Source organism: Leptopilina heterotoma, unplaced genomic scaffold, assembly GCF_015476425.1.
Source record: "Leptopilina heterotoma isolate Lh14 unplaced genomic scaffold, ASM1547642v1 Lhet_287, whole genome shotgun sequence".
In the NCBI taxonomy this organism is placed as follows: domain Eukaryota; kingdom Metazoa; phylum Arthropoda; class Insecta; order Hymenoptera; family Figitidae; genus Leptopilina; species Leptopilina heterotoma.
In genome coordinates this window covers 267369-278993 of record NW_025110994.1, presented here as the reverse complement: position 1 = coordinate 278993, position 11625 = coordinate 267369, and the positions used below count along the sequence as shown (strand labels likewise).

Genomic DNA, 11625 nt, shown 5'->3' with positions numbered 1-11625 from the left:
ATTCGGATTTCATTAAAATTTGAGGGAAATTCCCTAAAATTTTATACTTATTTCCCTACTTGATTATTTTGGAATTTTCACTAGTTTGCGGAAAATTGCACAAAATATTATGGCTATTGGGGAAATTATTTTTTTTTCTTTGTGTATAGAACAAGGAAAGAGAAGAGAAAAAAGAAAGAGGATAGAAGAAGAAAAGAACATAGAACAAGGAAAGAAGATTAAACGAGAAATGAAGAAAGAACAAGTAAAGAAGAAAGAACAAGGAAAGAAGATAAAACAAGAAATGAAGAAAGAAGATAAAACAAGGAATGAAGAAAAAACAAGGAAAGAAGAAAGAACAAGAAAAGAAGAAAGAGCAAGGAAAGAAGATAAAACAAGGAAAGAAAAAGGAAAGAAGAAAGAACAAGGAAAGAAGATAAAACAAGGAATGAAGATAAAACAAGGAAAGAAGAAAGAACAAGGAAAGAAGAAAGAACAAGCAAAGAAGAAAGAACGAGCAACGAAGAAAGAAGGAAGAAAAAGATAAAGATAGAAAAAAAGTAGAAAAGAAGAAAAGAGGAAAGAACACAAGAAGATAAAAAATTGAAGAAAGAAGAAGAAGACAAAATCCCGAAACACTCGGTCATGACGACTATAAATCCCATGGTGGGTGCAGTCTCCCACCCCCTTCACCCTCTTCTTCAATCTATCTCCCCGGAATCGGAGTTTCTCTCAACCAATTGGCGTTTGTCTCGCTCCTCGACTCGTCCGCTCTTTCTTCATCTCGTTCACTCGTCTGCGCCTCTCTCTCTCTATATATATATATATATATATATATATATATATATATAAATTTCTTGCGGTGAAATCGATTCACGGTGAATAACATCGCATTGCCACGAAATTGGCATCAATTTAGCAATTAAAAAAAGAGAGGAGATGCCTAATAGAAGGGTAGCTAGACGTCGACTCTTTGAGCGACAGCTCTCTGACCTCTCCCACAAATTTAACGTTATACGATATACACTCTCTCGTATATTTATATATATATAAAGTTCATGAATGCCCTTTTTCTTCCGATGAACGTTACAACGGTTTCTATCGAATCGTTATTCGATACAGTCGCAATTTCTCTTTAAACGTCTTAGACGACAAGGAGACTTTCATGATGAATGAAATTTATATTCAAAGCTAAAATTTTTAATTATTTTGTGTGAATGAAAATTTTTCTTTTTCTAGATATTAAATTGAGACAAAAAGCGAATCGCAACTGCGATTAGTTTTTTTGTCTCAATTTGATATCTTCGCACTCGATAATTAATTTTAAAAAAGTAGCAAAAAGTAGCTTTCAAACTAAAAAAAAGTAGAAAAAAATATCTATCTAAAAACTTAAAAATTATAAAAATAATTTAATTCTTATGAAGAATTTAATAAAAAAAATTTTAATAATTGATTTCCCTCGACTAATTTTATGCAAATTCTTCATAAAATAATTAAATTCCTGAGAAATTTTTATTATTCATGAAAAAAATTGAATTCTTACGAAGATTTTTACAAAATTTTTTTTAAATAATTGAATTCTGTTTGAAAATTTTATAAAAATAGTATAAATATTGAAAATCATTAAAATGCGAAAAGTTTTTTAAAATAACTAAATTTTACGAAGAATTTTATTCAAATTTTTGACAATAATTGAATATCTGTAAAAAAAATTATAATATTTTTGTAAATAATTGATTTTTTAGAGGAATTGAAATTAGATTTTTAAGAATAATTACATTTTTCGAACAATTCCTATAAAATTGTATTAAAAATAATTGAAATCCTAAGATGAATTTTATTTTTTATGAAAATAATTGAATTTCTAAAAGGTATATTTTATTATTTATGAAAATAATTGAATTCTTGTGAAGAATTTTATTACAATCTACAAAAAAATAATTGAATTATTTCAGAAAAATTTAATTAAAATTGTATTTAAAATAATTGATTTCTTTTGAACAATTTTATTTAACTATTTATAAATAATAATTGAATTCCTGGTAAAAATTCTAATATTTTTGTAAATAATTGAATTCTACCAAATAATTTTAAAAACAAATTTTTTTAAGTAATTGATTTTTTTGAAGGAATTGAAATTTAATTTTTAAGAATAATTACATTTTTCGAACAATTCCTGTAATGGAATTATTATTATATTATTATAATAATTATTATTATTATTATAATTATTATTATTAAAATGTTTAAAAAGAATTGAATTTCTGTGAAAAATTTTGTTATTTTTGAAAATAATTGAATTTTTGAGAACGATTTTACTAGAATTTTTAAAAATAATTGAATTTTCAAGAAGAAATTGATTACTTTTAAAAATAATTGAATTCGTGTGATGAATATTGTCATTAATAAAAATAATTGAATTTTGCAAAGAATTTTATTAAAATGCCTCAAAATAATTGAATTTTCGGGAATAATTTTGTTATTTATCAACATAAATGAATTTTTTCGAAAAATTGTTTATGAAAATATTTGAATTCTTAGAAAGAGTTTTAAAAAAAATAAAAAATTAAATAAAATATCTAAAAGAATAATTCAATTACTTCAAAAAAAATTTAATTAAAATTGTATTTAACATCATTTATTTCTTTCGAACAATTTTATTAAATTTTTCGAAAATAATTGAATTACTATAAAAAATTCTAATATTTTTGTAAATAATTGAATTGCTGAAAATAATTTTCTTATTTATAAAAATAATTGAATTATTGTGAAAAATTTTATGAAAATGTTTAAAAAGAATTGAATTTCTGTGAAAATTTTTGTTATTTTTGAAAATAATTGAATTCTTGATAAAAACTTTATAAACATTGTTTCAAATAATTAATTTTTTCAAAATATAATAAATATTATGAAAATGTTAGGTATTTTAAATAATTGAATTCTTGTAGAAAATTTTATTTGTGAAAATAATTCAATTTTTCGATTAATTAATTTAAAATACATAGTATTAATAATGATTGAAATTCTTTGATGAGATTTATTATTTATAAACATAATTGAATTATTGCTTAGAATTTTATCAAATTTTTTTTAAATAATTCTTTTTCCATGAAACATGTTATTATTAGTGGAAGTAATTTAAGAATTGTATGAAAATTTTGTTAAATAATTGATTCTTTCGATATTTTCTTTGAAAATTCTATTCTAAATTTATTTAATTTCTGAGGAAATTTTATTATTTATGAAAATTTATTATAATTGAATTTTGGATAAATTTTACAAATCTTTTTAAAAAATATTTTAATGCGAATTTTTTTGGAAATACTAGATATTGAAAATAGAATTTCGAATATTATTTGAAAATAGTTGAATCGTTTTAAAGAATATGATTATTATTTTTGAGAATAGTTTTTGATTTCTATTATTAAAGAATTTAAAGTAAATTTAAAAAAAAACAAAAATAGTCGCTTTTAGTGGCTGAGGACCCAAATAGTAGCATAACGTAAAAAATACAGTAAATAGTAGATTTCAGCAGATGACTGCGAAGCCTGCCGCAGAAAAACTGTGACTAATTTTTAAAATAAATAATTCGCGTACAATAAATAATTCCCTCAAAAAAGAAGTTCAACGTCAAATTCGACATTAAAGACACGAAAATGACTTTTCTGAGAAATGAGAATAAGCATAACACACGTGTTAAATGTTGCCTTGTTAAATATAATAATGAAATGTCTCGTTGCATTTTTATATGGACAACTGTTTGACAATTGACAAAAGAGGCACGATTGACGTTCCTTTTTTCGAAGAGTCAAATGAAGAAATAAGCATTTTGCTGAACGAATAGAATACATACATTTATATATATATATATTTATATCTTACAGGAAGAGGTGAGCCATTTCGATTCAGGGGAAGGTTAAAAAGCAATGGTTTGATGTTACAATGGTCGGCGTCTTTATGATTAGCATTGTGAGTTCCTCGATGAATGTGATTGTTGTCCATGCAACGCGGGACCTCTGTCCCATCGCTTGTCCCGTCCTCCATTCGTTCCCAATGGGGCGACCACGACACAAGGCCCCCGAGGGTCTCGTGCTGGGCCAACAATGCCGGAGCTATGCGAAGCACGCGTCTCTTGTGTTGCGTGAGTGCGTGTCTATATTTATAATACATTATTAACAAGTCTCCTTCTAGAGAGCTTTTTCCCCCCCCTCTCTCTCTCTTCTTTACTCTTTTCTTCTTTTTCTTATTTCTTCTGTTTCTCTTTTCTCCATTTGCTCTTTCTTCACCGTTTTGCTTCTTTTTCTCTTTTTTCTTCTATTTCTTCACCGTTTCGCTTCTCTTTCTCTTTCTTCGTCTCCTTCTCTTTCTTTATATGCTTTTCTTCCTTTTTCTATTTTTTCTTCTCCTGTTTGTCTTCTCTTTTCTTCTTTTTCTCTTTCTTCATTTCGCTTCTCTTTCTGTTACTTCTTCTATTTCTTCGTCTCTTTCTATTTCTCTATCTGCTTTTTTTCATTTTTCTATTTTCTGTTTCTTCTTCTCTTTATCCTGGATTTTTATATTTTCATTTCCATTTCTTTCTATTTTCTCTTTTATTTATTTTTCCATTTTTTCTGATTTTTTTATTGTTTTATTTATTTTTATTTTATTTCATTTATTTATTTTTATTTTATTTCATTTATTTATTTTATTGAATGAAAATTGTAAAAAATAATTGAATTCAAGAAAGGTTATAATTTTATTATTAGAAATTATTAAAATTCATAAACTTTCTTTCTTAGAAACAAAAATTTTTCCTCGAGCATTTTGTGATACAAACACATATCTTTGTTCCTGTATTCCTTTTTCAACTTATGTTTCTCCTCTCATTCTTCTTCTTCTTCTTCTTCTTCTTCAACTTCTCATTCTTTGCTCTTTATTTCCTCCTTCAATCATCGTGTCGCTTTTTTTATTCCCTCCGTCCCTTTCTCACGGGACTTGCTTTTATTTTGTCCTCCTTCGTTCTCTCACGTTTCTCCCTCCTCTTTTCCCACGTGCCCGATTTAGCATGGTGCTCTGCCATCTTGGACCCTCAGAAGGCCCCCCTTCCCCCTCTTAATTCCCCCGAGTGCAATTCGATTTCATTTTTAAATCATCGGTCCAACATTCTCTACACAATACTTTTGCTATTGTTCGAAAACAGGCCGAATTTGCCGAGTCTTGTAAATTTTACCAAACCGTTTGTTTTTTTTATGAATGGGTAATTTTACTGTTACTGAACTATTACCAAACTATTACTAAACTGATACTAAATTATTACTATACTCGCAGTGTTGCCATTGACTTCTCCAGGTTTTCCAGGTTAAAAAACGGAATTTTTTCAGGTTTTTAAAATGAAAATTATTTGAAAAAATCAATAATTTCATTTTTAAATAAATATGTAATGATTATTTTTTTTTTTTATAGAAATTAAGATTTTTCAAAATTTGAAATTCAATAACATATAAGAATATTATTATAAAACATGCTACTTTGTTACTGTAAATTCTTCAAAAATTATTTTCGCCATTACGATTATTCATTTCTTGAATTTTCAACTAAAATTCTTCAATTTTTTTTTATAAATTTTTGAAAAAATTCTTTGTGAATCTTCAAATTCTATTGTTTACAATTTAATTTTACGAAATTTCGATGATTCTAACAATCTTTAATTAATTATACTATTTGAAATAAAAAACTTCAAATAATTAAAAAAAATCCATTAAACTTTTTGAGATAAATTAATTCTATACAGAATTCTTAATTGAAAGTATATGAAAAGTTCAAATTTTCAAAGATTTTAATTTGAAATTCATTATTACATCAATATTTATTAGAAAATTCTTTGAGAAATCAATTACTTAACTACAAAAATAAATATTTTATGAAACAATTGAATGTTTATTAAAATTGAATTTTCATGAAGAATTTTATCAACAAATTTTAATAAAATTTTTAAGAATAATTTCATTTTTTTTTAGAAATTTGATGAAAATTGTATTAAAAATAATTGAAATTCTACAGTGACTCTTGTTATTCAAGAAAATAATTGAAAATAATTGAATTTCGGAGAATAATTTAATTTTATTTCTAAAAATAATTGAAATCTTGATAAGTGTTTTGAAAAAATTTTTTAAAATAATTGAATTTTGGCGAAGAATTTTATTGTTTTTGAAAATAATTGAATTCTTGTGATAAATATAATTTAATTTTGCCAAAAATTTTAATAAAATTTCTGGAAATAATTTAATTCTAGACAAGAATTTTATTATTTATGAATATAATTGAATTTTGCAAAGAATTTTATTAACATTCTAGAAAATAATTGAACTTTGTCGAAGAATTTTGTTATTTATAAAGATAATTGAATTCTTGGCGAGGATTTTAAAAATGAAAAATTTTAATAATTGAATTTCTGCCAAGAATTTTATTATAGTTTTGAAAATAATTGAATTTTTGAGATGAATATTTTTATTTATAAAAGTAATTGAAATTTTGCTAAGAATTTTATTAAAATTTTTGAAAATAATTGAATTTTGGAGAAGAATTTAATTATTTTGCAAAGGATTTTATTAACATTCTAGAAAATAATTGAATTTTGTCGAAGAATTTTGTTATATTTATAAAGATAATTGAATTCTTGGCGAGGATTTTAAAAAAAAAGTTTTAAATAATTGAATATCTGCGAAGAATTTTATTAGTTTTGAAAATAATTGAATTTTTAAAATGAATATTTTTATTTATAAAAATAATTGAAATTTTGTTAAGAATTTTATTAAAATTTCTGAAAATAATTGAATTTCGGAGAAGTATTTAATTATTTTGCAAAGAATTTTATTAACATTCTTCAAAATAATTGAATTTTGTCGAAGAATTTTGTTATTTATTAAGATAATTGAAAGTTTGACGAGGATTTAAAAAAAAAATTTTGAAAATAATTCAATTTCTGCGAAGAATTTTGTTAGTTTTGAATATAATTGAATTTTTGAGAAAAATTTTATTATTTGTAAAGAGAATTTAAATGTTGACGATAATTTTTGTAAATTTTTGAACATAATTGGATTTCTGCGAAGAATTTTATTAAAATTATTTTTAAAAAAAATTGAATTTTTACGCAAAGAATTTCATTCAAATTTTTGAAAATAATTTAATTCTTTAAAGAATTTAAAAATTAAAAATGTATTGAAAATAATACTTAAATTCTAATAAATAAATTGTAGCAAAGGTTTTTAAAATAATTGAAATTTTTTGGTAAATTTTAATAAAATTTTTAAGAATAATTAAATTTTTCGAGAAATTCGATTAAAATTTTTTTTTTAAATAATTGAAATTCATCATTGGGTATTATTATATTTATCAAAATAATTGAATCCCTTTAAAAAATGTTATTATTTTTGAAAATAATTAAATAATAATTTATGAAAATATTTTGTAAATAATTGAATTCCTGTGATATTTTTATTATTTATGAAAATCAAGAAATGTTTGCATAGAATTTTATTAAAATTTTTGCGTTAACTTATTCGAATTCTTTGAGGAATTTTTATTAAAGTATATTAGTAGATATTAAAAATCATTGAATTGAGAAAAGTTTTTTGAAAATAATTAAAATTTTGCCAAGAATTTTATTTAAATTTTTGAAAATAATTGAATTTCTACAATCATTTATAATTGCTTCAAAATTCAATTTGTTTTAGTGTTTTTAACTAAAATTCTTAGCTATAAATCCATTATTTTTAATAATCAATTAAATATATCGTTTTTATTTTTATAATTTAATATCAAAGGACTTTAAAGATTATTAATACTATTACTATATACTATCGATAGTCAGTAAAGTTGTAATTGTTATTGAAATGATGAAAAAAGAGAATTTGTCCAGTAAACAGGAATAGAAAAGAAATTGACAACTATACGCTTATAAAAAAAAGAATCACAGTCCCAGGAGTCACCGCGGGTCACCTGTACAACTCTCTCGATGACCACTTGACTTACCAGCTTCTGAAATTCGACACGGACAAGGTCGGTGTCCTTTGTTTAATCATCCTCTCAATAGATTTAAATCTCTTGCGGTGAATTTGCCTATATAGTTGAACAATCGAAAAACTAAGGCGGAGACACTCGAGAATACTATGTGGAACAGGAGAGAAAGAAAAAAAAGGTGGAAAATGCAAAAGATGCGGAAAAAGAATAAAATGAAAGAATAAACCAGGGAAAAAGAAACCCCCTGTTGAGAAATGGCAAGACGGTAGTCAGGCAGAGTGTCTCCGCCTCGAGAGAGAGAGACCACCGTGACATATTTCTACAAGAGATTTATCCTTTTTTTTTTCTTTTTAAAAACTGAATGTGAATGGGAAATAAAAGGCAGTGTGTATCTTTTATGAAAAGAGGGCCTCTTCTTGTATATGTGTGAATGTGATTCTATACGAGAAATCCACACTCTCGACAATCAACTGGCGCTAGGTATTGTCATTTCGAGAGGAGTTTGTTGAGAGATGAAAAGGAGAGCATTATTTTTGTTGAATTGGAGGCGCGCACTGCCTTTTAAGAATACTTTACACACTTTTTGAAGAAAAAAAAATAGAATTGCCGCGTATCGTTGACGCCCGATGTGTTGGGCGTGAAAAATAGGAGATTTGTACCTGAAGAAATGATCATTCGGTGAATCCTTTGTCGTGAATATCTATTCTCGCTTTTATATTGTGGTTAAAGGACAATTTGCGGGTGTTGGGTATCGATTTAAAAGAGCGGCGCTCTTTTCTAGACTTCTGTATTCTATTCAGACAATTCATATAAATACAATATAAATTGCCATTTGGAGAAAAAAAAACGACGACGAATATTCCAAGTGGAAAGAATTACACACAAAGTAGCGCACGAATTGCGCACTATTCATTCGAGCGTCATTTAGAACCAATCGCTTAAAATTAAGTTTTCTCTTTTTCATGTCCTCTGTTCGCTCTTCTATTTTCTTCATTTCTACCTCTATTTTTAATTTAAAAACAAAAATCACAAAATATATTTTTAACTATATCATGAAAATAATTTAAATATTTCATAAAATTATTTATATAGTCGTAAAATTTTTCGAAAGGAATTCAATGGTCCAAAAATTAAAACAATCTGAAGATATTCAAGCGTTTTTGAATTTTTATTTTTCTTGTAAAAACTGATGGATTTTAAAATCCATTCGTACTTTTGTAGCTCAAATATATTTTTACATCTACAAGAAAAGTGCAGAATGGAAAATTGAACTCTAATATTTTTTTGAAGCATTTTTCGCCTTAAAAAACATTCTTTTCAGCTTGATATTTTTTTCAAATCGATCATAAAATTGGTAAATCTTTTATGTGACGCCATCTTTATACCGTAATTTTTAAAAAATATGGATTCAAAACGAGAAAAAAACACCGTTAAGTGTTGTATAAATTCCTTCCGAGATTTTCTCGAAATAAATCAAAAATATTAATCTGAAATAATGGGAGTGTAATTATTTTTTTACTATTCGTGGAAATCGATATATTTTATTTCACACTAACGGTTTGAATTATAAATTTAATTTTGGTATTTGGTGAAACTAAACTTGTCAATTGTATACCAATTAGCAAAATGGGATTATGAATAATTTATGAATTTCAATGAGGAAAAATAAATTATAACTGTATAGTAAATTATATGTATTAGAAGAATTATTAAAAGTAGTGCTGCATTCGAAAATCTCTCCTTTTATAAACATTTATTTTATTTTAATATCGTATATTCAATATTTGAATACTAAATGTATTCGGTTCGATTAAAATGTAAATCTAGTTGCGGCATTTTTAATTCGATGATTATTTAGGTTAATTTTTCAAAACAATGCTAAATATTTAGGAGAAAAGAATTTTGTAATTTAACTTTTGATTCGATTTTACCTTTGACAATGACTTTGAATTTTATTTCCATTTTCACTCTGAATTTGACTTTAATTTTGAGAGTCAAAGGAAAAATTGAATATCAACACCGAAATCAATGTCAAAGTCAAAGTTAAAATATTAAAAGTCTTTAAAGTAAAAAAAAAGTTTTACTATCAAATTTGACTTTGATTTTGACTTTCATTTTCACTTTGAATTTCACAGTTATAGTCAAAATCAAAGTCAGATTCAAAGTCAAAATCGAATCGAAAATCAAAATCAGTTTATAAAATCGCGTCTGAAATATTTGAGGAAAATTGCGATTGAGTGGATAAATCTGCGGTCAATTTAAAGGATTTGCTGAAATTTTTTTCCAAAAGTCTACACTTTAAAAAATTTAGGGAATTTTCCCAGAGGTTTCTCGTGGATTATTCCACAAATTTATAAGAAAAAGTATTTTTACTACGATTTTGTATGGAATTAGTGAAATAAGTGAAATTAGTGAAATTTTCTACAAATTTGTGTGAAAAGTTATAAAATATTAGGAAATTTTCCACAAAGTGGAGGAGAAAAAATTTTGCACTAAAATTTTGTGCATTTTTCCACAAAATAGTGAAAATTTCAAAAATCTAATAGGAAAAATTTTTATATAAAATTTTAGGGAATATTCCACATAGTAGGAAAATGTAATTTTATGAAAAACTTTGTGGAATTTTTTCAAAATTAGTCAAAATTTCTACAAAGTTGAAGAAATCCCAAGATTGCAAAGGAAAAATCCTATATACAAGATTTTAAAGGGGAAATTTCCTCAAGCTTTAAAAGAAAATTCCCTAGCATTTTAAGGGGAAAATTCCACATAAGAATTTAAAGGAAAATTTCCTTTAGTTTTTAGAGAAAATTCTCCAAGAATTTAAAGGGAATTTTTTTAAAATTCCACATAGGATTTTAAAGGAAAATTTCCTTGAGTTTTTAGAGAAAATTCCCCAAGATTTCAAATGGAAATTTTCTCAAGTTTTCTGAAGGAGAATTCCCCAAGATTTCAAAGGGAAATTTTCTTGAGTTTCTAGGGAAAATCCCCTAACATTTTAAAGGGAAATTTCCTCAAGCTTTAAAAGAAAATTCCCTAGCCTTTTAAGGGGAAAATTCCACATAAGATTTTAAAGGAAAATTTCCTTTAGTTTTTAGAGAAAATTCCCCAAGATTTTAAAGGGAATTTTTTTAAAATTCCACATAGGATTTTAAAGAAAAATTTCCTTGAGTTTTTAGAGAAAATTCCCCAAGATTTTAAATGGAAATTTTCTCAAGTTTTCTGAAGGAGAATTCCCCAAGATTTCAAAGGGAAATTTTCTTGAGTTTCTAGAGAAAATCCCCTAACATTTTAAAGGGAAATTTCCTCAAGCTTTAAAAGAAAATTCCCTAACATTTTAAGGGGAAAATTCCACATAAGATTTTAAAGGAAAATTTCCTTTAGTTTTTAGAGAAAATTCTCCAAGATTTTAAAGGGAATTTTTTTTAAATTCCACATAGGATTTTAAAGGAAAATTTCCTTGAGTTTTTAGAGAAAATTCCCCAAGATTTTAAATGGAAATTTTCTCAAGTTTTCTGAAGGAGAATTCCCCAAAATTTCAAAGGAAAATTTTCTTGAATTTCTAGGGAAAATCCCCTAACATTTTAAAGGAAAATTTCCCTTTTTTGGTTAACATTGCGTCACCAAGATTTTGGGAAATTTTCCTCAAAA

General features: G+C 25.1%; 1 protein-coding gene across 1 annotated transcript; it reads left to right on the top strand.

Moving 5' to 3' along the window:
• Positions 1-229: 229 nt before the first annotated feature.
• LOC122504301 (putative uncharacterized protein DDB_G0292636) lies at positions 230-526 on the top strand. Its single transcript, XM_043615356.1, has one exon. It carries the CDS (start codon positions 230-232, stop codon positions 524-526), a length of 297 nt encoding a protein of 98 aa, XP_043471291.1.
• The last annotated feature ends 11099 nt before the right edge of the window (positions 527-11625 follow it).